The sequence below is a fragment of the Corythoichthys intestinalis genome, chromosome 17, assembly GCF_030265065.1.
Source record: "Corythoichthys intestinalis isolate RoL2023-P3 chromosome 17, ASM3026506v1, whole genome shotgun sequence".
Lineage (NCBI taxonomy): Eukaryota > Metazoa > Chordata > Actinopteri > Syngnathiformes > Syngnathidae > Corythoichthys > Corythoichthys intestinalis.
In genome coordinates this window covers 6,023,265-6,051,210 of record NC_080411.1, presented here as the reverse complement: position 1 = coordinate 6,051,210, position 27,946 = coordinate 6,023,265, and the positions used below count along the sequence as shown (strand labels likewise).

At 38.7% G+C, this 27,946-nt stretch overlaps 1 protein-coding gene across 1 annotated transcript; it reads left to right on the top strand.

Annotated features, from left to right (window-relative positions):
- Positions 1–5,464: 5,464 nt before the first annotated feature.
- Positions 5,465–27,836, top strand: wdr41 (WD repeat domain 41). The gene is made up of 14 exons (XM_057818055.1): positions 5,465–5,637; positions 5,754–5,830; positions 7,863–7,978; positions 10,587–10,635; positions 10,706–10,819; positions 10,898–10,960; positions 12,452–12,563; positions 12,642–12,704; positions 16,409–16,510; positions 16,578–16,762; positions 22,285–22,406; positions 22,481–22,566; positions 25,724–25,857; positions 25,930–27,836. The coding sequence occupies exons 2-14, from the start codon at positions 5,783–5,785 to the stop codon at positions 26,068–26,070; spliced, it is 1,335 nt and encodes a 444-aa protein (XP_057674038.1). The 5' UTR covers positions 5,465–5,637; positions 5,754–5,782; the 3' UTR covers positions 26,071–27,836.
- The last annotated feature ends 110 nt before the right edge of the window (positions 27,837–27,946 follow it).

The window sequence follows — 27,946 nt, the reverse complement described above, 5'->3', positions numbered from 1 at the left end:
ATTTATACGGAGACTTGATTACACACAGGTGGATTCTATTTATCATCATCGGTCATTTAGGTCAACATTGGATCATTCAGAGATCCTCGCTGAACTTCTGGAGTGAGTTTGCTGCACTGAAAGTAAAGGGGCCGAATAATATTGCACGCCCCACTTTTCAGTTTTTTATTTGTTAAAAAAGTTTGAATTATCCAATAAATGTTGTTCCACTTCACGATTGTGTCCCACTTGTTGTTGATTCTTGACAAAAAAATTAAATTTCATATCTTTATGTTTGAAGCCTGAAATGTGGCGAAAGGTTGCAAGATTCAAGGGGACCGAATACTTTTGCAAGGCACTGTATATGTATGTATGTATACATATGTGTATATACTGTATGTATGTATGTATATATATATATGTGATATCTATGCTCCTTTGGTTAATTGACCTGGTGACTTCTGTCTGACTGGGTCATTTGTCGGTTGGCGCCAGTGACATTTGGTCCAATCGGCGACCAGCAAAACTCGGGCACAAGGCCCGCCTTAAATTACTCTGAGTTCGTTAATATCAGTGTTTTGACGCACAAAACTGAAATAAAATCATAGAAAAATACATTTAGCGCACAGCTGTTTCTCACAGGGGACTCTTTTAAAAGACGTAACCACCAGAAGGTTCTGTGAGGGGTCGTCACTAGGCGCGAAGCATGCAAAAAGGGCAATTTCTGGAAGACGGACGACAGCTAAGTCAGGCGAGAAGCTTGCTAAAATGGTGGGTGTTTAAAACGGACATGTGAAAAGACAGCCGAGATGTCGGTGTAGACTGTCGCAAAAAAGTTGAGTGAAACAAGACAAGCAGACATGTCAAATGGGAGCTAGCTAAGTTGTTAGGCGAAGTGAAACGGCGTGAGGAGGCAGCAGCATGGCAGCCAAGTTATCTAGTTGTCTGTCATGTCATAGGACTGACCCTAGTGTGTCATCTTTTAATCGGCTGAACAGAGTTGTGACGGTTTCTCCAAATGTCTTTGTTCAGAATTGGACTCAAGAAAAAAAGGACACAGCAGTCCAAATTATACAAAAACAATAATCTGATAGAAAAAAATGTCTTCATTTGTAGGAGTAAAAAGTAAACTGTTCAGTGCTATTGACAGCGATAGACGGCCAATCCATTTTGCCTGGGGAGCAGGAAAAATTTCAGTATTTTTGAGAGTTGCGTTACAAAACTAGCTACCGTAATTTTCGCACTACAAGGCACACCAGACGATAAGCCGCCACCCACTAAATTTGACACGAAGACGACATTTGTTCATGGATAAGCCGCACTGGACTATAAACCGCAGCTGTCTCACTGTATTAAGGGATATTTACACCAAAAGATAAATCCGGTAACACTTTATTTGACAGTGGCATCATATGACTGTCATAGGACCAAATGAGCCACCATGAAGCTTTGAACCAATTGGCTGCAAAGCTTTATTTCTTCAAGAAACATTATTTGGCCATCACTGCTCCCTTGGGGGGAGACAGTCAACCTCTGCTGCCACCTGCTGTTAACACTGTTGTGTTTCCAACATGCCTCCGAGCATGTATTGCAGCACTACAGATGTGAATAACAACCCAAATTCATGTTCTGTGCTAATTATTCAGTTACTGTTCTAGTTGTTTCATTAATTGCTAGTTATGGTATTTAGTAACACTTTATTTGACAGTGGTGCCATAAGACTGTCATTAGACAGTCATAATTATGATTATGACACTGTCATGAGCATTAAGGAATGCTTATAACAGATGTCACTTAGTGTTATCCAGCAAATTATATCACTTTTGAATGCATGTAAAAGATCCGAGCTGGACATAAACTGAGTTAATGAAATAATTTGCCAGATGACACTTAATGACATCTGTCATAAGCATTGAGTAATGCCCATGATAGTGTCATGTCATAATTATGACAGTCTTATGACGCCGCTGTCAAATAAATTGTTACCTATTAACCCAAATCAACAAATAAGCTGCACTGGATTCAAAATGAAGGCCAAAAGTAGCAGCTTATAGTCCGAAAATTACAGTAATCTGTTTAGTCGAAAAAGTACTTTAGTTTAAAAAAGATCTTTAAAAAAAATAAAAAGAAAATGTGTAAGTTCCAGAAGACCCCCCCACCACCACCTTCAAATGTTCGAAAAGTTAGCCAAAAATTTTACATTTTAAAATGGAAAAACGTTGACATTTTGCCAAATGATTTAAAATTTTACAAGAAAAAGCGACAACGACATGAAAAAAAATGTTATTTTACTAAAAAAAAAAAAAAAAAAAAAGTGTTTTCTTAACGTTTTTTTTTTTAAATAAATATTGCTAGCATGTATCTTATTTCTTTTTTTAATCCACCTTGAGTTCTGTTTGTTCACGGAATGTACTGAAAAGTTTGTAATTGTGTGCAAGCTGGGTTGTTCTTACATTTACTCAGGGCCGGCCCAGGCCATTTGGGGGCCCTAAGCAAAATAATGCAAAGGGGCCCACATTTTTGGCCCACCATTTCGTCACAGTGTGCTGTGAAACCCATACATGCAATCCAACCCATACGTCCATATTTTGTATATTAATCAGATTTTGTTTCACTGCATACTTCAAACTTCTCACCTCAAATGATTGTCAGTACTTACAGTAGATAGCGCCGAACCTTTTTTCTAAAAGCGGAAAGAAAAGTTAAGGAAGAACTTTTATTTTTTAAAGCTTGTAATCAAGTATCAAAACTCACAAAAGTCAAATAAAGCAAACTGTAGTAAACAAAATAGAATATAAATTAAACAATTGCCAGATTGGGGGCCCCATAGTGGTCAGGGGTCCTAAGCAGCTGCATAGTCTGCGCATAGGCTGGGCAGGCCCTGCATTTACTTATGTAACTTTTTGAGAAAAATTACTTCTAAGAGTAGTTTTACTAAGCCATACTTTTACTTTACTTGAGTACATTTGTGAAGAAAACACACTACTCTTACTCCGCTACTTTGCGCTACACAAGAGTCGTTACATTTTTCCTCTTTATTCTACACATTATTTGTTAGGTTAGTGTTGGGTTTTTCCTAGTGTGACTTGTCTCTGTGATTACCCATTGATTTCACCTGTGTGTGTTCTCCCAGTGTATCCTGCAATCTGCATCCACCTGTGTTACCCAGCTGTTCCTCGTCTCGTTACCCCTTGTCTGCGTGTGTATATAAAGACCCAGTTTCTTGTCACCCCTTGTTGCGGCATTGTCAATGTCAGCGTCTACGTCCATGTCAAAGCCAAGATCTGCCAAGCCCTCGTGTTCCGTGTAAGTTTTGAAAAGCAGTATTTTGTTAGTGATACTTTTGTTTGCCTCAGTGTTAAGACTTTTTGGATTCCCCGGTCGTTTTGTTGATACTTTGTTTTTTGTTGGCATTGATTAAAACGTTTTTGCATCGTCTACCTGCCTCGCCTCACTTTCCCTGCATTTGGGTCCACACACCTCCTGCCTGCCCACACACCACGTGACATTATTATTGTTTTTCCAACGATACCAAGAATAGCTCTACCAATTTCACCAACGAGACGTCGTAACAATAATCACATGACTCCATTATACCTATCAGACGCAAGCTTGCCGTTCTATGATCACGCCAGCCCTTTTCAATCACGTGGTGTCTTTAAAGCACCGTAAAAATGGTAAATGGTGTTATACTTAATGAAGTATTTGACATAGCGTGCTGCCCTCTACATGACTCGAAAGCGCGGATTTAAACCTCTCTCCCAATTTTTATTTGGCGCCGATTAGGGTTGTTCCGATCATGTTTTTTTGCTCCCGATCTGATCCCGATCATTTTAGTTTGAGTATCTGCCGATCCCGATATTTCCCGATCCGATTGCTTTTTTTTGCTCCCGATTCAATTCCAATCATTCCCGATAATTTTTCCCGATCATATACATTTTGGCAATGCATTAAGAAAAAAATTAATAAAACTCGGACGAATATATACATTCAACATACAGTACATAAGTACTGTATTTGTTTATTATGACAATAAATCCTCAAGATGGTATTTACATTATTAACATTCTTTCTGTGAGAGGGATCCACGGATAGAAAGACTTGTGACTTTGTATATTGTGACTAAATATTGCCATCTAGTGTATTTGTTGAGCTTTCAGTAAATGATACTGTAGTCATGCCCAAATGCATGATGGGAAGAGGAACCATGACTGTGCGTAGTGCTACCAATTGATATATCTTCTCTGCGTTAGCAAATAACATAAGGTGTTGAGATAAAGATCAATTGCTACCTTGCTTCTCCACATTGCTTCCTATGATATTTCTGAGATGATTTATGAGAGGGATTGTAAGGTTTTAGACAATTAAAAAAAGGCTCCAAAGGCTGCCAAAATTCACTCTACTCATTTTATGCTGCCTTTGATCTCTCTAAATAGGTAAAACGGCGCCATTACAGATTGAGCGCGACAATGCGTGAGTGGGTCGTGCAGTGCATGCATTAATTGCATTAAATATTTTAATGTGATACATTTTTTAAAAAATTAATTACCGTCGTTATTAGGATAAATTTTATAACCCTACCTTAAGCCTAAACTAAAGACTCTGGAAGAGTGAAACATATTATTTCTGTAACGTTAAATACAAGTAGAAAACGATTTAATTAAAAAAAAAAAAAAATTTAAAAAAGGCATGGCCGATATTTTTTTGCCGATTCCGATACTTTGAAAATGACGTGATCGGACCCGATCGATTGGGATGCCGATCGATCGGGACATCTCTAGCGCCGATTGACCACGGAAAAACGGAGATATGATCCTTTTAATTTCATAAATGCAACTATGAAGGAACTATTCACTATTCAAACTAGGGACTATTTTCTCCACTAGAGGGCACTCATGCTCTTTGGATGAAAAAATGCTTCATTTCTGTCATTTTTTTCCGTTTTTTTGTTTTTCTTTGGCTTAATGATGTTATGTAATGGGTTATTCTACAGTGTCGTTATAACAACAGTTCTAATAGATAACTTTGTGTTGAGAAAAAAAATACCATTGTTAAAAAAAAAAAAAAATCAAACAAAAATATAAGCAGTTACTCATTACTTGAGTATTCTTTTCACCAAATACTTTTTTACTTGTACTTGAGTACATTTTTTGGTTGACTACTTTTACTTCTGTAATATTATTTTGAAGTTACGCTACTCTTAATTCGGTACAATTTTTAGCTACTCTGCCCACCTCTGACTGTGTGTATGATTGGCACACACTGCCATCTACTGCTCAAATGTGGAACTGTACCCTCAGTGCGTTCAGCTAATTTCGAAAAATCTCCTTTTCAAAAGTAGGTTTTTAAGGCATATTCATGTCACTGCATTTATAAAAGTTACGTAAACATATTTTACAGTGTTATATTGAATATAATTAGTTAAAAATCACCTATTTACCCAATGTGAATAAGTGCAACACTGGAACAATGGCCATCACAGGATTCCGTAGTCGTGTCATATGAATGTTTGTTGTCAGCTCGTCGTCGGTGGAGCCCGCTTCTCCTTTTAAAAGCTAACTTCTCGTGGAACTCACGAGTCCAAAGAGATGTTATTCATAAACCCAACATCTCAATGAGCAACTAATAATCATAGTGGGGACGTGACACCAATGACAGGTAAGCTAAAGTCCCTGAAAGCTAACACTATTTTAGCCACACATCCAAGGCTAATATTTAACACTACTTATCACATTCACCTTTTTGTTGTTTGTTTGTTTTTCATCTTTTTCTAGCAAACACCTTTCGCTAAAATACGACAGTGATGCTTCGGTGGATTTTTGGTGGTCGTGATGTACAAAGCTCCGTGGAGGTGAGCTGGAAAGTGAACGTCACCCAAGGAGGATGTGGACCATTTTTAAGTCAATCATGCCCCTGAAAAATTGACTTTTAACATGTGGATTTATTTTATTATTTACTAGTTATTTCAGTTGAAGGATATGAAATTTTAAAAAATAAAATAAAATCAACTTTAGAATGTATTTCTGTTTTTATGAACATCTTATTGATTTACATTTATATTTTATATATGAAAATATATTTTAAAATGAATGAGATACAAATTGAGACCTGGTGTCCACATACAATGGTATGAACAAGTAGCAACCTTTTTGAATTTTTCACATTTCTGCATAAAATCACCATCAAATGTGATCTGATCTTTGTCAAAATCACACAGATGAAAAAAGTGTGCTTTAGCTAAAACCACCCAAACATTTATAGGTTTTCGTATTTTAATGAGGACAGTATGATGCAATCAATGACAGAAGGGGGAAAAAGAAGTTAGTGAACCATTAAATTTAATATTTTGTGCCCCCCCACCCAACCCCCCCACTCCCACTTTGGCAGTACTGCAGATCAGTCTGGCACATCGATCAGAACTAATCTTGGCCCATTCCTCGCTACAAAACTGCTGTAGTTCAGTCAGATTCCAGGGATGTTTGGCATGAATCGCTGTCTTTAGATCATGCCACAGCATCTCAATGGGGTTCAATTCTGGACTTTGACTTGGTCACTCCAGAACATGTATTTTGTTCTTCTGAAACCATTGTTGATTTACTTCTGTGTTTTGTGTCATTGTCTTGTAGCAGCACCCATCCTCATTTTAGCTCTAACTGTCTGACAGACGGCCTCAGGTTTTCCTGCAAACATCAAGATAAACCTTTGAATTCATTCTTCCATTAATAATTGCAAGTTGTCCAGTCCCTTAGGAAGCAAAACATCCCCAAATCATGATGCTCCCTCCACCATGCATCACGGTGGTGATGAGGTGTTGATGAGGTGTTGATGTTGGTGAGCTGCCCCATTATTCCTCCACACGTGATGTTGTGTGTTACTCCCAAACAATTCAACTTTGGTATCATCAGTCAACAAAATATTTTGCCAAAACATCTGACAGGAGTAGCTTCCTCCATGGAGTCCTCCCATGAACACCTTTCTTGGCCATAGTTTTACTTATAGTTGATATGTGCACACATATATTGGACTTTGCCGGTTATTTCTGTCTTAAGCAAACACTCTAGGGTTCTTTTTTACCTCTGAGTATTCTGCGCTGAACTCTTGGTGTCATCTTTGGTGGACGGCCACTCCTTGGGGGAGAAGCAACAGTGCCAAACACTATCCATTTGTAGACAACTTCTGTGACTGTCGATTGATGAACATCCAGACTTTTAGAGATGGTTTTGTATGCTTTCCCAGCTTTATACAAATCAACAACCCTCCGCAAGTCTTCAGGCAACTCTTTTGACCGAGCCATGATCAGACAATTCTTCTCATCAAGACTATTCTTACCAGGTGTGTGTTTTATAATGGGCAGGGCAGCTTTAAACCACTCATCAGTGATTGGGCACACACCTGACTTAAATTGTTTGGTAAAAATTGCTTTCAATTGCTGTTTAAGTCCCCTTAGGCAGATGGATCACTTAGTTATTTTTCCCCCTTCTGTCATTGTTTGCATGCTATCCTCATTAAAATATGACAACCTATAAATGTTTGGGTGGTTTTAGTTAAAGCAGACACTGTTTTTTCATCTGTGTGATTTTGACAAAGATCAGATCACATTTGATGGTTCAGATACTTTTTCATACCACAAACAACACTTGTATAGTAAATGTCAATGTTGTGGGCTACATGACCCAAAATGTGTCACCCAAAATAGTACCTTACCCTATGAAGGGTTAAGATGCTAAAACATAATTTTGGGGGGGGATCATAGACTTCATTATGTATATTATGAAGTAAATGGAGGGGATTTTAACTTGTATAAAACCTTCCAAAAAAAAAGTATTTCAATGATGAAGCTCAAAGTGTTGAAATGGCACTTTTTTTCCCCCTTACATCTGCAGAAAAGCGGGGTGTTGTGCATCGGTGAGGAACAGCCCAAAAACTGCTTCACTGAGCTGCAGGTGCTGAAAGGACATTTTGACATTGTTCGATTTCTGGTGCAGATTGATGACTTCAGGTAAAAGACTCCCAACCCCCCCCAACAAATACACGTGGCGCCTTTGTTGATTGACAGGAGAAACTCACCCTGCAGAGAAGTAGCAGAGCATGACAAGAACACCATCAGCAGCAGCATTATCCTTCTTGTCATTGGTTGCACACACACATAGGCGGGTGTGTCATAGTGTATAAATATATATTGCTTTAGATAGATTTTTCTCTTAACTTATTGCCTGCCGTAGACGTCCAATTCCTTTAAACTGGAAACCATTTTTTTTTTTTTTTAACCCTTTAACACCTAAGCCTATTTTGGCCGAATTTGCATGCATTTGATGTTGCCTTTATATTTCACAGAAAAAATTGTTTACAATGGCCAAGTTGGGTCCCTTTTTTCAGGACACCTTGAACTTCATGTCCAAACTGTTGTTTTCTTCTCTGACCAATTTTAATCCACATTTTGGACCCAAAAAGACAAAAAAATCACAAAATCTTTTTTCAAAATTGGTAATTTTGACGTCCCACTGACAACCAAACATGCTCGACCAACCGTTTTGAAGCTTGATCATATTTATTCAACTTGTTAGGATAAACATTCAATAGAAAAAAATAAGATTGAATAGTTTTATATTTGACAATTCAACACAAACAGCAGGTATGGTCATAGGCGTTTTTGGCCTTTACACATACTATGGTCAAAACAGGTTATATACAGTGCAAAATAGTGAGAAAAAAATATATCATCCAACACAAAAAGGGTTTGGAGGATATCTCTTTGTGAAGTTAGGTGTTGTACCCATCACCTTATCAAAAGTATATACCTACATGCAATCAAGCTTCTCGAACACACATCTACATAAAAATTGAAAAGATTATAGTAAAGAAAAAATATATATAACATTGAAAAAAAGTATTTAAAAAAATATTGACAAGTAGTACAGTTCAATTCAAAATTTGCAGGCATGCGACCCAATAAAGTTTTTTTTTTTTTTTTTTTTTTGCGCGCTCAATAACGCTTGAACAGGTCACGGAGCTGCGTCACACACAACGTCACACAGCCTACTCTTCGCCGTTTGCGCGCTGCCGTCACCTCTATTCGCCGAGACGCCGACTCAAAGAAAAAGACAACATCATCATCTTCTTCCTTGAGTTAATGAAATAATGCATTAGCTTGCGCTAAATGTAGTTTTATATTCATTCTGCACGTTTCAAAGTCGCTCGCTCAAACCAACCGGCCGTTGCTTGCGTCGCATGCCTCCCTTTCATTAGTTGGCGCCTCGTTCGGAAATGTATTAAAAATGATCACATTCGGTTCGTCCTTCTTGACATCAGAACGGCTCTTGGGATGTGGTCTTTTGTGCTGCTTTCGGTTTTGAAAAAGGACAAGAAATGATGGAAATATGGAGATATATACATGGTCCATGCAGCGTTTTAATGCATAATTATGAGTGCAACTATAAAACTCAAATGACATTATCTCCCGTTTTTCATGGTCGATTGACTTCAAATAAAAACTGGTGTGGACATCAACTTCCGCACTTTCAAATGAGACCAACCAGCGGCACGTGGGTGACGTAATTACAGCGTGACAAAGCTTTAAAGAAGATATGCGTAAACGCGTCTCTGCTGACACGTTCGGTGTTAAAGGGTTAATAAGATGTTTTTTTTCCCTCTTAAAAGAACTTTTTCCTCAGAACGTTGCGGTTTTGGGGAAGAAAATCTGAATTTTTCTAAAACTTGTTATTCCTCTGAAAAATTCAGACTTTCTCAGATTAAAGTTGATAATTTCTTGGAAAATATAGACTTTCCACTTGAAAATGTAGAGATTTTTCTCTTAAAGTTACAGTGGAGCAAATAAGTATTTAGTCAACCACTAATTGTGCAAGTTCTCCCACTTGAAAATATTAGTAAGGCCTGTAATTGTCAACATGGGTAAGCCTCAACCATGAGAGACAGAATGTTGGGGAAAAAAAACAGAAAATCACATTGTTTGATTTTTAAAGAATTTATTTGCAAATCCTGGTGGAAAATTGGTCAATACCAAAAGTTCATCTCAATACTTTATTATGTACCCTTTGTTGGCAATAACGGAGGCCAAACATTTTCTGTAACTCTTCATAAGCTTTTCACACACAGTTGCTGGCATTTTGGCCCATTCCTCCATGCAGATCTCCCCTAGAGCAGTGATGTTTTGGGGCTATCGTTGGGCAACACGGACTTTCAACTCCCTCCACAGATTTTCTATGGGGTTGAGATCTGGAGACTGGCTAGGCCACTCCAGGACCTTGAAATGCTTCTTACGAAGCCACTCCTTTGTTGCCCTGGCTGTGTGTTTGGGATCATTGCCATGCTGAAAGACCCAGCCACGTCTCATCTTCAATGCCTTTCTTGATGTAGTTTCTAAGGGGTGTAGTCACTTTTGTTGCCAGGGGTTTATATATTAATGGCTGTATTTTGAGGGGAAAATAAATTAACTATTATTTAAGGTGCACACAGAGTACTTTTCATTGTGTAAAAGTGTTATTTTGTCAGTTGTTGTCCCATGAAAAGATATACTTAAATATCTGCAGAAACGTGAGGGGTGTACTCACTTTTGTGATACTCTGTATATCTCCTGGGTCTTTTGGCAGATGTGCGTCAGCAGGGGACGATGGCCTGGTGCTGGTCTGGAATGTGGAGGTAAAAGCCAGGTCAATTATCGTCTTTATTGAGTTCCAAAGAGTTGAATAACGCCGTGCGTCTTTATCAGACAGGCGAGCGTGAGCAGGAGCTTCGAGGTCACGCCCAGCAGATCACCGCCATGGCCGTCTTACGCCGTGATGACATCCGCATCATCACAGCTTCCTCGGACCGAAGCGTCAGCGTATCCTGGTTGAAGTCGGTCGCTCAAATGCTTCCCATTAGGGTTATTTGCAGCATTCTTAACCTTTAACCTTGCCAGCTGTGGGACCCCGACACTGGCAACAGAGTACAGACCGTACTGGACCTTCAGTCGTCTGTCAAGGTAAATGCAAAGCGGGTGTCTCATATCCACGGGGCCGGGATGCCGTTCCAAAGATTTGGGGCCGGTAGGGTGCTTTGATCCCGCAAATATGACAGTAACTGTCAAAACCCCACGTTAAAATTAAAATGGTGGGCTGCCACACACCCATCTCCAAGAATGGAACAGTACTACTCACATCAGATTTACATACACAAGCCTAATAAAGTGCTTGTGTAGCGTCATCCATTTCCACCAATATTTCCCATTCATTCTGCGTAGTCCTGCAAAGAAGCTCACTGTATCGGCGTACAGCAAGTTGCGTCAATGTGCCCGTGCGCAGCAAACCACCCTGGACTCAGTTGTCGGTTCAGTTAGCTGATAGACTGACATGTGATCAGCATGGATAGTTAGCTCTGATTGGTTCAAATTCATGTTTTCTGGAACAATCCAGAGAGGTAAAGAACAACTTGCTTATTTAATGTGATTAAAAAAGGGCGCAGCAACGCAAAAATTTATCAGGTCTTTAAGCGATAACTCTTAATAGCGATGTTACGTTAACATACCGGACACGTTCTCGAGTCGTTGTTTATATCGTTATTGTTTATAGCGTTAGCATACTGTCTTGTAGCATTAGCATACTGTACACTTATTCAGCCTGTTGTTCTCTTTATTTTTATGTTAAATTGCCTTTCAAGTAGGGCTGTCAAAATTATCGCGTTAACGGGCGGTAATTAATTTTTTTGATTAATCACGTTAAAATATATGACGCAATTAACGCACAAATGCCCCGCTCAAACGGATTAAAATGACAGCAAAGTGAAATGTGTACTTGTTGTGTTTTTCGGAGTTTTATCGCCCTCTGCTGGCGCTTGGGTGCGACTGATTTTATAGGCTTTAGCACCCATGAGCATTGTGTAAGTAATTATTGACATCAACAATGGCGGGCTACTAGTTTATTTTTTGATTGAAAATTTTACAAATTTTACTGAAACGAAAACATGAAGAAGGGTTTTAATATAATTTCTATAACTTGTACTAACATTTATCTTTTAAGAACTGCTAGTCTTTCTATCCATGGATCGCTTTAACAGAATGTTAATAATGGTATTGCCATCTTATTGATTTATTGTTATAATAAACAAATACAGTACTTATGTACCGTGTGTTGAATGTATATATCCATCTTGTGTCTTATCTTTCCATTCCAACAATAATTTACAGAAAAATATGGCATTTTTTATAGATGGTTTGAATTGCGATTAATTACGATTAATTAATTTTTAAGCTGTAATTAACTCGATTAAAAATTTTCATCGTTTGACACCCCGACTTTCAAGATGACATGTCTGTTCTTGGTGTTGGATTTTATCAAATCAATGGGACTTATACTCCGGTACGACTTTTCGTCCGAAAAATGCAATACTTGGATAGAGAAGATATTCACACTATTGTAAAAAGTCAACATTTTTGCTGGTAAAAAGTGATGTGATGGTATTGTCTCTCATGTGTTAGTGTTTGCTGGTGCTGGAACGTTTGAGCGCGTGGATCTCCGGCGGCGAGGAATTGTGCGTGTGGAGCAAAGACTTCCGTCTTGAGTGCCTCAAAGAGCAACACAGCGATACAGGCGAACATCCGAATGTCCTTCGGTTTTGTTGAGGTTTCTATTCTATTAATGTAGTCTTATTTTTTTTTCGTTTGCTAGGAATCAGCTCATTGATCGAGCTGCCTAAGAACTGCGTGGCCGCCGCTGTGGATAAGAAGATTGGTAAGTGTGATATAAGTGCTTAAACTTAAACCTTTATGAGATCTCATTATATTAGTTTTTCGTTAATATCATGAAATTCCTAAGGGAAAAAAAACTAGTGTTTTAGGAGGCCATAAGTCATGTACATTTCTGTTTTAATTCATTTTTATTTAAATTTTATCAGCATTTTATAATGTATATTTTTATTTATTTACTACAAATATCTATATGATAACTAGCTTAAATGCTACAACAACAATTGGCTAACTTGCATAGCAAAACTCTGCTAGCTTTATGCTATATTAGGGTGACCAAACGTCCTCTTTTGCCCGGACATGTCCTCTTACGTGCTCTTCGGAGGGTCCGGCCGGGTTTCATAAATTCATGAAAATGTCCGGTTTTTATGATTTTTCACGGGACCAATTTGAAGAGAATCCCTCCGGCCGCTAGGAGGCAGAGCCTGCCTGCGTTGATGTGGCTCCGACTAGTAGGGGCGGGAGAAGGAGTACATCTTCTTCTTGTTTTTTGTTGGCAGTTTACCCTTTGTTTCATGTGGAATTACCACCATCTAAAGACGGTTGACAGTTTGGCAAGAAATCAGACTACAGCAAGGAGTTTTAAGACGTGGCTCCATACACCTTTCTGTAGGTTTCTCTCCTGTTAATGTCGATCACGTGTGTTGAATATTGGGTTATATGTGTAAACAGAGATGCAGTATATTGTATTAGTCTTGTATTAAGTGTTCTGTGTTCGTGTATTTGGTTGAATATTAGTATATTTTAAAAAGGAGCGCCTGCCCAGTTGAGAGTTTTTTACGATAAATACGTATATATTGGCAACTGTTGACTTCTGTCGGAGATTTCCACTTGCGTAATCTGTAAAATCCTGTTTGGTGTCGCATCGTTGCGCTGCCGATGATTGTAAACTTTTATAGCAAAGTTATATTTTGCCTCGGCTGGTACTCGCTAACAGGGTAGCTATCAGTGCGCTCAGCCGCGCAAGGCATGATGGGCAATGTAGTTTTGAACTGCTGCGTTTGGAAACATGCTGGTTGAATAGCTTGTCAGTTTATTTCGGTTATTGTTTGCATACAATCTAGAACACTGGATGAGAATAAAATTTGAGTGGGAATAACAATTTGTCAGTGACAATTGTCGTGATAGTAATTTATAAAAATGTTGAGTTGGCACATCGCCTACTGTGTGTGCGTATTGACTGGACTTCATTTCCATGGGTCTGCATTATATATTTTTTTTAATCATTATTCGTTTTTTTTTTTTTTTTTTAAGGTTTGATTTTTTTTTTTTTTTTTTTTTTTTTTAGGAAGAATAAAAGCCTGTTGAGTAAAAAAATATTTCCATATAGTGTATAGTATATACTATATGGCAATAGGCCAATGTTTTTTTTTTTTTTTTTTTTTTTTTTTTTTTTTTTAATAAAACAGAATTTTTCTAACCAGACGGAGGAGGCACACTTTAAATATATTAAAGTTATATAGGCATCTTTTAGTGGACTTCGAGTAAAATTCATGTATCTCGAGGCCGGGCCGAGTGTCCTCTTTTTTGGAAATCAAAATATGGTCACCCTATGCTATATAATGGTAATGTTTTCAACAACTGGCTAACTTGCATAGCAAAAGTATGCAAGCTTAAATGCTATATTACGCTAATGTTTACAATAATTGGCTAACTTGCATAGCAAAAGTACGCTAGCTCAAATGCTATATAATGCTAATGTTTTCAACAGTTGGCTAACTTGCATAGCAAAGGTCCGCCAGCTTAAATACTATATAAGTACATAAGTACTGTATTTGTTTATTATAACAATAAATCCACAAGATGGCATTAACTTTATTAACATTCTTTCTGTGAAAGGGATCCACGGATAGAAAGACTTGTAATTCCCTAAAGGATAAATGTGAGTTTGTATATTGTGACTAAATATTGCCATCTAGTGTATTTGTTGAACTTTCAGTAAATGATACTAGAGCTGAAACGAGTACTCGAGCAACTCGAGTAACTCGAGTTTAAAAACTGATCCGAGTAATTTTATTCACCTCGAGTAATCGTTTATTTTGACAGCTCTAAGCATCACGTTTTGCTAGGACTACTTTTAATGCGGGACAACGCGCTGTCACGTGCGGAGAGGAAGAAGGGAAAAAAAAAAAAAAAACTTACCGCAGCCGACAGCCGTCACAAACGACGCCGACGTCGCTAAATACTAGCCCGCACAATGCTACATTGGTAACAGGCAGCGTCTGGCGCGTCTCATTGAGATCACATGTATGTTGAACTAGATGCGCATTGACAGACTCGGCCGCGTCTGGGCAGCGTTTGTAAACAGCCGCCATCTTAAAGCAGTACAGCGCTAAGCGCTAATAAAGAGCGCTAATAAAGAGCGCTAAGCGCTAATAAATAAGATTAACGTTACTGTCGCTACTAGCTCACGGAACGTTAGCCCTGCGGAGGGCTAGGTTTCAATTAATTATGACCACTGTCGATGCGTGGCTAACGTGTCTTACATACAGGCTTTAACATAACATAGCATTGTGGAGTGATGAGGGTGTAAAATAAAAACGTAATCATGCTAACTATCAATTTTAGCTCAGTAGTCATTGCTGGATAAAACACCAAGTAGCACTGGTCCCTAATGTGCTCCAATACAGCCTGTATCATACATTTATTTTGAACACTGCAAAAACTCAAAATCCTATCAGGACTTACAGTTTAGACTAACTTAAAACTTAACTAGAACTTAAAAATGGCTTGACACAATGAGAAATTCAATTGAGACACGTGGGAAAAAAATCCTAACTTTTAAGTGATGTGTGTTATCAAGCGTAACGGCATTTTTAGGTAAGATATATATATATATTAATAAGATCTAAAAGTTTTTTGAGTGAAAGCAGTGAATTAGTCTTTTTTTTTTTTTTTTTATTCTAGTTACACCTGAGATGCAATTGTTGGCTGTTTTCAACAATATACAACGAAAATAAAGACATTGATTGACTGAAAATGGTTCAAGATTAGATGAAATGTCTTGTTTTCTCATGTATATGTATAATTGCTCTTCACCTAAAAATATATTTGTTTTATCCGATTACTCGATTAATCGATAGAATTTTCAGTCGATTACTCGATTACTAAAATATTCGATAGCTGCAGCCCTAAATGATACTGTAGCGACTTAACTGTTCTGCCCAAATGCATAATGGGAAGTGGTGCAACCATGACTGTGTGTGGTGGCTGCAAATGCTATATCTTCAAAGCTTTTGCCAATTAAAAGCACGGCCTCAATGAATGCTTGTATCTACTCCACTCTGCCTCTTATCTCTGTATATAAGTAAAACGGCGCCATTGTAGGCTGTTTGCGGCAATGCGTGAATGAGTCGTACAGCGAATGTGTTAATTGCATTATATATTTTAACGTGATGAATTTTAAAAAATTATTCACCGCCTGAAACATGATAAATTTGACAGACCTACATTTAACAAAACAAAATAAATGCATTCATTTGGGATGAAATGCATAAGTGATGCTACAACAATCTAACGATATACTGGCAAGCAGGGTGGCCAGTGGGGTGACCAACCAATTTATAGGGGTGGCCGTGGCCACCCCTGGCCACCCCCTGGGGGCGCCACTGCTGTTAGCCCCGATAAGTTCTAACTGATTGAACGTCTCTAGCCGTCAATGGCACTAAATGACATATTTGTTCCTGTCAGTCATCTACAAACTGACATCGTGCGGCGACGCTCTCTGCTTGGTGGAGCTACGCAGCCTTGCGGACCACCAGGATCACATCCGCGCCCTGATTAACGTCAACGGTCTGTGCAAAATGCCCTGAACGCCGACCGCGCCAGCTCTTGAGCCTAAATGTACGTTTTCCGGCAGACGGCGTTTTTGCCAGCGGGTCCCACGCGGGCGAGCTGATCCTCTGGGACGCGCTGGACTGCAGCGTGCTGGCCTATCAGCACATCCTGTGGGAGGAGCCTCAGAGCGCCGCAAACGCCCACATCCAAGTGGGCGGGTCCAAGCCCAGCGAGATGTCCATTCAGCACCTCTCCTCCAATGGAAATGTAAGTCATGAAAACCTTCTGCCTTCTCTTAAAAATGCTTTACGGTATGAAATAAACAAGATATCATTTTTACTTGGTAAAGAGTCTGAATTTTTTTTTAAATGCTTCTATTTAAAAGGAAAAAAAGATTTTTGTTTTGTTTTGAAAAACAAATCGGCAAGGAAAATTTCTTTTATATGTATATATTAGAGATGTAACGGTAAACACAAGTCACGGTTCAGTACGTACCTTGGTACTGGGGTCACAGTTGGCTACGGGTTTGGTACAGCAGGAAAAACAAAAATGCTTTTTTTTCGTTTGTTCTATTGGCTAAAACTAAAAAGCGTAAGATATATTTTTCTATTGGCTGAAATTAAAATACAGTACAATGTGCAAATAGTTCCAAAACAAACACATTCACACATTCATACATCACTTTTTGTTTGTGTCCTTTTTAGGGCTGCAGCTATCGAATATTTTAGTAATCGAGTAATCGACTGAAAATTCTATCGATTAATCGAGTAATCGGACAAAACATAAATATTTTTAGGTGAAGATCAATTATAAATATACATGAGAAAACAAGACATTTCATCTAATCTTAAACCATTTTCAGTCAGTCGGTGTCTATATTTTCAATGTACATTGTTGAAAACAGCCAACAATTGCATCTCAGATGTAACTAGATTAAAAAAAAGACAAATTCACTGCTTTCACTCAAAAAACTTTTAGATCTTATAAAAAAAAAAAATGTGTACATGTATATCAGAGATTGCGCTAGACTTTTTCGTTGTCTGTCCTTTTGACTGACAGGGTCATAAAAATCCGGTCATAATCTATTTTTACCCGTCACTTAAATTTTAAAAATGTTAATAATGACATATTCAATAGTATTCAGTTTTCATTCATCTTTAATTAATATTCTGTCCGAACAAGCTTAACAGAGAATCCACACCGCGCCATCACACATCAAGCAGCTGTGCGTTATTAGCGCCTAGCTTGCCTTGAACACGGCATTTTAGGAAGGGTCGGACTTGACAAGTCATTAAAAAAAAAAAAAAAAAAAAGGGTTTGAGGATAAGCCTGAGAATGATCGGTTTTCTCTCTGCTCCATATAAGCAATATTCCAACATTGCTTACACGGCCGAGAGTCGGGGCAAACTGCTCGTATGTGTGTGTGACATGCACGAACAGTGCGTGCATGCTGTCGATCCATATACTTTGAATATAAACCTGTACAGGGATTATTTATGCCTGTTATTTGTGTCCTCTTTTTAATAAGCAAAATATGATATCCCTGGATTGACGGATGACAGCCAGCATGTGTGATTGTATGGTCATTTGTTTTGATGCTTCTGCGCATGTCGGACTGCGAATTAGTGCGCATGCATAATACTTGAATGGTCTCTATGGACAAAGGCAGTCTGAACGGGCACGCCAAAAAAACAGATATGACAAAAAATCGGATTCGTGCATTAAGACCTGTAGTATGAACGTAGCCATAGGCTTGTTGCTGTTAAAAAGAGGACACAAATAACAGGCATATATAATCCCCGTTTAGGCTTATATTCAAAGTAAATGGATCGATAGCATGCACGCACTGTTCGTGCATGTCACACACACATACGGGCAGTTTGCCCCGACTCTCGGCCGTGTAAGCAATGTTGAAATATTGCTTGTATGGAGCAGAGAGAAAACCCTTCCTAAAAAGCCGTGTTCAAGGCAAGCTAGGCGCTAATAACGCACAGCTGCAACGCTACCGTAGCTACCGTACCGTCTCTTGCTTTTTGATGACGTAATTGCTGCATTAAATCCGATTTGAGGGACTGGACAGTACAGACCGCCGCGACAGTCTGGAAAAATGTGGCCCAGATCGGATTTAGACCACATATGAAAGTGACCCAGATCGGATTTGAAATGGTCCCATTCTATGCGACTTGTCACATTCAGACAGTCAAGTTAATGCCTCACTCTAGTCGGAAAAACACGAAAAAATCGGATTCGTGCATTAAGACCTGTAGTATGAACGTAGCCTTAGTTTGGACGCTCAGTTGCCTTGACATTTTTCCAAGTAAGGCCAACGACATCATGCATCAAGAGAGACAATAGCTAATTAATATGCTCACTCGCCACCCTGTGGTCTGGGGTGTGAATTGCAGCCTGTCAAAATGACGGATGGACTTCAGTTTTTTCCGTCTCCGTTTTAAAAAACCGGTCAACGACGGAAAATATTCAGTTAAAGCGACACCTGAATATATTTCTTAACTAAAAATGCCATTACGCTTGATAACACACATCACTTAAAAGTTAGGTGTTTTTCCCATGTGTTTCAATTGAATTTTTATATGTGTCAAGCTATTTTTTAGTTCTAGTTAAGTTTTAAGTTACCATAGTCTAAACTATATGTCCTGATAGGATTTTGAGTTTTTGCAGTGTTCAAAATAAATGTATTATACCTGCTGTATTGGGGCACATTAGGGACCAGTGCGACTTGGTGTTTTATCCAACAATGACTACTGAGCTAAAATTGACAGTTATCATTATTAAGTTTTTATTTTACACCCTCATCACTCTACAACGCTATGTTTTCACAGATTAAATAAAGCCTGTAATTAAGACACGTTAGCCACGCATCGACAGTGGTCATAATTAATAGAAACCTAGCCCTCCGCAGGGCTAACGTTGCGTGAGCGAGTGACAGTAACGTTAATCTAATTTATTAGCACTTAGAAGTCTACTGCTTTAAGATGGTGGCTGTTTACTAACGCCGCTGACTCTGTCATTTCGCATCAAGTTCAACATACATATGATCTCTATGAGACACATCAGACGCTACTTGCTACCACCGTAGCATCATGCGGGCTAGTTTTTAGCAACGTCGGCGTCGTTTGTAGCGGCTGTCGGCTGCAGTAAGTTTTTTTAAAATTTTTTTTTTTAATTATTATTATTTTTTTTAGATTGCTTCTTCCTCTACGCATGTGACATCAGCGCGTTCTTCCGCATTAAAAGTAGTCCGGGCAAAACGTGATGCTTAGAGCTGTCAAAATTAAAGGATTACTCGAGGTGAATAAAATTACTCGGGTCAGTTTTAAAACTCAAGTTACTCGAGTTGCTCGAGTATTCGTTTCAGCTCTAGTTCTTTTTCCCATAATGTTGGTTGTTGGTTTAGACCAGTGCTTCTCAATTATTTTCTGTTACGCCCCCCCAAGGAAGACGTAAATGTTTCGCGCCCCCCCCAACTCTCTGCCGCCACTGTAAATAGTATCATTCGTCTATATTACTATTATAAGTACGCCTCAGCCTAACATTGTGTCCTTTTTTTTTCTATTAAAGAAAAAAAGTAACATAGATCAACTTATAATAAAGTATAACTTTTTTAACATTGTGTTGCTTGTAACAGAAAAGACTTAACGCGCATCAATTTGCCTGAAGTTAAAAAAAAAAAAAAAAAAAAAAAGTCACATCCAAACTGTAAAAATACACTCAAGGTACATTTTTGACCATTTGATACTGAAAAATAAAATGTAATAAAATCAGTAAATAATAACAAATTCAAATTGATTAGAAACATTTACTCTTCAGGACAACATGCCAAAAAATTTGACCGAAAAAAAACCAAAACTGAATAGAGGGGGGGGGGGGGGGGGGGAGTCTTTGGACAGAAGGAAAGTTTTTATTTTCGCTGATTCACCACAGTGCTCACTGGTTTACTGATATAACACTGACAAAGCGGGACGATTGTGAAAATTGGCAGTATTCGGCACATTTTCGCTGAAAAATAGTCAAGCGGCTTATCAATGAGATTGAGGTCTAATGTCTTTAAGTGGCGTCTTAACTGATTTGGCTTCTACGCTATAATCATTTTTATACTCAGTAAACAGTGGTCTTTCCTCATTTTCCACTATATTAAAAGTCAAAGGCAAACGGCCCGAAAAAAGCGCATTCTCGGCGGCCGAGGGAGAACCGTAGGTGAGGGCGGTGGTCGTGACGATCCCAAGCCGAAAACGGCACTTCTCGGCCGGACACGTGAGAACCGAAGAAGACAGTGGGTCGCTGCGTGAGTCCAGCTCTGCATGAGTCTCTTCCGTGTGCTCTTGCTTACTTCAAAAATACTGCACGCACTTTGAAAATGAGAGCGCCACTGCCACCCACGGAGTGGATGTGCAAGTACACTTTATTCTAGTACGGCAAAAAAAAAAAAAAAAAAAAAGCATGTTCCCCGAGGTCACTCGCGCCCCCCCTGGCATCGCTCTGCGCCCCCCTGGGGGGGCGCGCCCCACCATTTGAGAAGTACTGGTTTAGACACATCACCTCTACTGTCCTCTGGAGTGGAGGAGGACTAACTCCAACATGGATTTTTTTTTTTTTTAACAAACGTATTCGCGTCTGACTGCGTTTACCGAACCGTGATGCACATACTATGATGGTATGGGACAAATACAATTACAATATAATATAAAATACAATTATTTTCAATTAATTGTACCCACCTAAACGCCTCGAACTGTATGTAGAAAAAAAAAACAAACAAAAACAAAAACAAAAAAAAAGGTTGCCCTAGAATTTAAGATGACGCTCGCCACGCTAAATGCTAATGCTAGCAAGAACGCGAATGTGATGCTAACGCGCCGAGCCACCTAGCATCGTTTTGCAGGAAAACCTGAGGCCGTCTGTCAGACAGTTGAAGCTATAAAAGAGGATGGATGCTGCAACAAGACAATGATCCAAAACACAGAAGTAAATCAACTTCAGAATGGTTTCAGAAGAACAAAATACAAGTTCTGGAGTGGCCAAGTCAAAGTCCAGACCTGAACCGCATTGAGATGCAGTGGCATGACCTAAAGACAGCGATTCATCCCAGACATCTGACTGAACTACAGCAGTTTTGTAGAGAAGAATGGGCCAAGATTAGTCCTGATTGATGTGCCAGACTCATCTGCAGCTACAGGAGGCGTTTGGTTGAAGTTATTGCTGCCAAGGGGGGGGGGCAGAAAATATTAATTGTGATGGTTCACTTACTTATTTTCCCCCTTCTGTCATTGTTTGCATGCTATTGCCATTAAAATATGAAAACCTATAAATGTTTGGGTGGTTGTAGTTAAAGCAGACAAATTTTTCATCTGTGTGATTTTGACAAAGATCAGATCACATTTGATGATTTTATGCAGAAATGTGAGAAATTCCAAAAGGCTCAGATGCTTTTACATACCACTATAGCAGCATTGCATAGTCTCTCTTTCCAAGATAGAAAACAAATCTTACCGTGTTCCCAAACAAGCAAGATGGAAAATGAAAATATACTGTATATATGAAAATGTCACGCATTGTGAACATATGACAGAAACTTTTGTCTCGTTGTTGTCTCGTCAGACAAAAACTGGCATTAGTCTCGTTATGTTCCAGTCGTCTAAGCCATGTTTTTAGCTCGTCATCGTCACGCCATCGTCATGAAAAAAATTGTTTGTCGATGAAATATTTTTCGTTATCGTCACTGTCAACGAAAACAACACCGATATTTTTTGTTTGAAATATTTCATCTTCAGTTAGTAGCGGCTGCGGTGGGCAGCGGCGTGTACGTGTTCAGCGTGGCCACCAGGGCGGCGGTGGCATACAGGAAGCGCGCCCACGACTCGGACGTCCTGCACACGGAGCTGCTGTCTGACAGGTCGGCCCGAATGAGCCCGATGAAGCGCGCTTGGTCTCCAACCCGCTGACATTTTCCGGCCTTTTTCGTCGCAGCGAGCTCATGTCGTGCTCGGAGGACGGAAGCGTGAGGATGTGGGAGATTCAAGAACTGCCGTTAGCCGGGGAACCCGCCTCGCCAGGTTACCCGTCACATGAAAAAATGTCAAGTTTACTTGAAAACCTGAGAAAAATATTTCCAATCGCATTTCTGATTGCTTTATTTAAAATACTGTATATATTTTTCAAATTAAATGATAAAAAAAAACATGTTTTTCTGTTCATTTTAAATTCATACATAGACTTCATAATATATTGACATGACACGGGGTGCAGGGCCGATCCGTAGAGGGCCTATTTTCAAAAACTTCAAGTTCAAATATTTTCAAAACCAAAGCTGCTACCGACCTAAAACAAAAACAGGCACCTACCTTAGCCATATATGAGTCTCCATGAGCAGCGGCATCAAAAAATTCAAAGTTGTCGCCTTATAAAATCCCGATTATTTTTTATATACTGTAAGTATAACACAACATAATATGGCTGTCAAATTATCAGATTTTACACTAGATAGACAAAAATCGCCAAATGCAGAGACAATCATCTATATTTTCAGGATCAATAGTAAAAATTTAACCTATATAAGTTTTTGACCAAAATGGCAACTTACATTTTTTTTTTCAACAGCTAATAAATCACTCCATTTTCACATCAGAAACTTAATACTTGAGGAAAACATGCAGAATCAATTATAAATAATTTATAGATTATTAATAACTAGGGCTGTCAAACGATTAAAATTTTTAAATTAGTTAATTACAGCTTAAAAATTAATTAATCGTAATTAATCCCAATTCAAACCATCTATATGCCATATTTTTCTGTAAATTATTGTTAGAATGGAAAGATAAGACACAAGATGGATATATACATTCAACATATGGTACATAAGTACTGTATTTGTTTATTATAACAATAAATCAACAAGATGGCATTAACATTATTAACAGTCTCTTAAAGCGATCCATGGATAGAAAGACTTGTAGTTCTTGAAAGATAAATGTTAGTACAAGTTATAGAAATTTTATATTAAAACCCCTCTTAATGTTTTCGTTTTATTAAAATGTGTAAAATTTTCAATCAAAAAATAAACTAGTAGCTCGCCATTGTTGATGTCAATAAGTACACCATGCTCACTCATGGTACTAACCCATAAAATCAGTTGGACCCAAGCGCCAGCAGAGGGCGCCAAACACCACAAAACAAGTAACAAGCTGACATTATACTGTACTGTCATTTTATTCTGTTTGAGCGGGGCATGTGCGTTAATTGCGTCAACTATATTAACGTGATTAATTTTTTAAAATTATTACCGCCCGTTAACGCGATATTTTTGACAACCCTATTAATAACTTCTCTGTGCAATCACAATTTACTGTATTATAGATTAGAATAGCCCTTTATTGTCATTATACAGTTGTATAGTTTGTTATATAGTTGTAGTGAATGAGGTTAGTGGCTGCCTGGCGTAAACAGAGCTTTTCTGGTGAAAATAATTGTGAATAAATGCTTAAATCCCTGAATTCTTCATAAATATAGACGTAAAACAGTCTCGATTCTTGGTTGAAAGCAAAGAACCCGTGCAGTTAGCGTTCATTTTACGTAAATATGTCGAAGTACAATGCTACTCTGTTAGCGAATGAGGCTAGAGGCTGCCTGACGTAAACAGTGCTTTTCTGGTGAAAATTCTTGTGAATAAATGCCTAAATCCTCTAATTCTTCATAGATACGGAAGTAAAACTGTCTCGATTCTTGTTTAAAAGCAAAGAAACCGTGCAGTTAGCATTTATTTTACATAAATGTGTCGAAGTACAATGCTACTCTGTTAGCGAATGAGGCTAGCGGCCACCTGACGTAGGCAGAGCTTTTCTGACAAAAATTCTTGTGAATAAATGCTTAAATCCTCCAATTCTTTATAGATAGGGACGTAAAACAGTCTCAAATCTTTGTTTAAAGCAACAACAAAAAAACAGGCAGTTGTCAGTTATTTTAAGTAAATATTGCGAAGTATAATACCAATGCTGTAGCCCATTCTCCCATTCACTTTTTCACGTTTCAAAATGCATGCATGGTACGAAAAATATAATAATCACCTTGAATCCTCGAACAAATCACTCCTGAGACAATCCTTCCTGTTTGTATGCGGTACAGCTTTTGTACTTTTTCAAAAATCCAAGCTTCAATCCGGCTGATGCTCGCAGCGTCTTCTGTCTTCGACTATTACTACCATAATTTTCGCACAATAAGGCGCACCTGACTATAAGCCGCCACAGACCAAATTTGGCACGAAAACGGTATTTGTTCATAGATAAGCCGCACTGGACAATAAGCCACAGCTGTCCTCACTGTATTATGGGATATTAACACAAAAAGATATTAACTGCTAACACATTATTTGAGAGCGGCATCAAACGACTATCATAAGACCAAATGAACCACTATGAAGCTTCAAACCACTTGGCTTCAAAGCTTCATTGCTTCAAGAAGCTTCATTTGGTCATCACTTCTCCCTTGGAGGAGACCGTCAACCTCTTCTGTCACCTGCTGCCAACACTGTTGTTGTCCAACATGCCTCCTAGCATGCATTGCAGCGCTACAGATGTAAATAATCAAAATTCATGTTCCGTTCTAATCATTTCTTCAGGTGCTGTTCCAGTTGTTTCAATAATTGCTCGTTATGGTATTTGGTAACACTTTATTTGACAGTGGCATCATAAGACTGTTATTAGACAATCATAATTATGACATGACACTTTCATGAGCATTTATGAATGCTTATAACAGATGTCATTTAGTGTTATCCGGCAAATTATCTCACTTTTGAATGGATGTAAAAGATCCAAGCTGGAAGTTAGTGACGCAACTTGCGGAATGAAACTTAATGACATAAGCATTCAGTAATGCCCATAATAGTGTCATGTCATAATTATCACTGTCTTATGGCAGTCTTATGACGCCGTTGTCAAGTAAAGTGTTACCTATTAACCCAAATAAATAAACAAATAAGCCGCATTGGACTATAAGCCGCAGGATTCAAAATGAAGGAAAAAAGTAGCGAGTTATAGTCCGAAAATTACGGTAAATGAAGTGGACTTTGGTACAGCTCCCTACGGGAATGCGTGACGCAAAGAATGACAATTTGTTAGGTCAATATAATTATGAAGTCTGATTCATAAATGTTTAAAAATTCCAAAAAGATATACACTGTTCATGTGAAGTTAATTTCATCTATTCCTCCAGGCTTCTTGGGGATGTGGACCTTGGGACGCTCCAGCAAGCAGACGTGCGCTCCGTCCAAGAAGATCACGGACGCGCCACCCATGAAGTCGCTGGAGTTAACGGGCGACCTGATCGGACACTCGGGCGCGGTCCAGGTTTGTCAACTAAAGTCCCGCCGTCACATTTAAACGAACGGTTCCAGTCATTTTCTCGGTGGTACCGCCTAGATGTTCCTGGCCTTCCCGGAGAACGGCCTGGTAACGTGTTCGGCTGACCACCAACTGATTTTGTGGAAGAACGGCGAGAAGCAATCGCGCCTCCGAAGCTTGGCGCTCTTCCGGAAACTGGAGGAAAACGGAGGACTGTGAAAGACTAGGCTTCGACTTGTTTTTCCCCTGACGTGCGCTGAAACAAAAGATGCCTCGTAAATGTATGTGAATAAGGTCAGAATGTCAAGTTCTCAAGAGTTCTGATGATGGTTGTTGAGTGTGTTCAAGTAGCGGGCTGTGTCATTGAACATTGTGCGACGAACAGCTTGTAGCAAGGGCCAACGTTGATTGTGCCATATTCCATTTTCATGATGCCGAGAGAACATGGAAATGAAGAAGAAATGCTTTAAAAGTCTGTTTTATTCATTTAAAGGGAACCCTGGACTTGAAAACTTTTTGTTCTGTTTTACTGCAATATGTTTTTAAAAACACAAATATTGCCATTGACTTAAAAATCTATATTTAGTACATGTTTTGATGTATGGAGGGCACCATGTTTTACGCGCGCAATGCACGCTGGGGGTGATTCCGCAATTGGTGCTCGACTGGGAGAATAGTTGTGCTAGCTAGCAAGCGAAGCTAGTATGATGACTGGCATGATTTTGCCACATTCTGCTGCAGGTCCGATTGTTTTGTTACAGAGCTGTGGGATGAGTTTCCAATATCGTACCTGCATCCAATTCCAGCTCATCAGCAGTGTCTTTAAACCGATCCTAGGCGGCTTGCCGAGATATTGATTGCTGCTATTTGACAGTTTGTATATCCCTTCGTTGCTAGTTGCATCATTGCCTTGTTTTTTTCGTTTGTCTGCCTCTCACTGCGGTTTTCCCTTAAGGTTTTTTTTTTTAATTGATCCCGTCCTTACTGGCACGGACCTTTTTTTGTGTCTCCCTTTTTGCAATCGCCTGTTTTTTTTATAAATCCTTTTACGCATACCCTTTGTTATTGTTGTGGAGGTATGGCAGCGCTGCCCAGTGATGTCACCGCCCAGAGTGCATTGCGTCGTCAACAACAATGGCGACCTACTAGTTAAACTAATTTTATTTATTTATTTAGATTCTATAAAAATTAAAACATTAAGAGGGATTTGAATATTAAATTATTATAACTCATCTTTGAAGAACTACAAGTCTTCCTGTCCGTGGTTCCTTTTAAAATGTGTTTTAAACATTTGGCACAAATAAAACTGGTAAACGGAAATATGACACTGTCATAGCTGTACCATAAGAAATGTTAGCTAAGAAAATAATGTATATTCGAAAGATGTGTTTTGTTCAGGAGCTGGGTATTCCCGTTTTTAGGCACATACTTGACTACAGTGTTAACCCAAAAAACGGACAAAGAACTTTGTTTTTCTCTTGTAACAAGTTCTTTAATTATATTAATGATCAGGGGATTATGACACACAATCCAGTAAGAAAAAAACCCAAAAAACAAGACAGTGATCCTCGCTACTTCGCACAGTCAGTCGATCGCTGATTTTTATTTTCAATTAAAAAATAAATACGGATGAGCTGTCCCGATCTGATCACGTAGTCTCACTTTCTCTCGCTGCTTTTCTTGGTCAGGCAGTGCACTAGAGTTGCTTTTTAAAGTTAACGATGATTGACATACGTTAAGGTTTGATCTTGCCAGCGATGCTTTGAAGCCGAAACTTTAGAGCGCCACATGCGTCAATCATCATTTAGCTTGTTAAACAGTTGCTGTGGCATCTCATTGTGTGTAAGTGAGCAGCAGGAGTGGATTTGAGTGGACTCACTCAATGAAGCATTTAATCAAGACAAGGATTTTTGTACATTATTCTTGTTTAAAAATGATACAGCAGGACAGTAACATTTTAAAAACTTTTCATGATTATTACATTTGAAGTGCTTAAAAACCATTTAAACATACTGTATATACACATAAAAGTTTTTATTATTATCATATTGGGGGGGGGGTAAAAAAAAAAAACATTGAACAAAAAAAAAATGGG

Excerpts from the sequence above, each read along its gene's own strand:
- wdr41 (XM_057818055.1), top strand. The coding sequence starts at position 5,783 with ATGCTTCGGTGGATTTTTGGTGGTCGTGATGTACAAAGCTCCGTGGAG. Across the intron at positions 10,961-12,451 it reads ACCTTCAGTCGTCTGTCAAG|TGTTTGCTGGTGCTGGAACG; the intron begins GTAAATGCAAAG and ends CTCATGTGTTAG. Across the intron at positions 22,567-25,723 it reads CGGGGAACCCGCCTCGCCAG|GCTTCTTGGGGATGTGGACC; the intron begins GTTACCCGTCAC and ends CTATTCCTCCAG.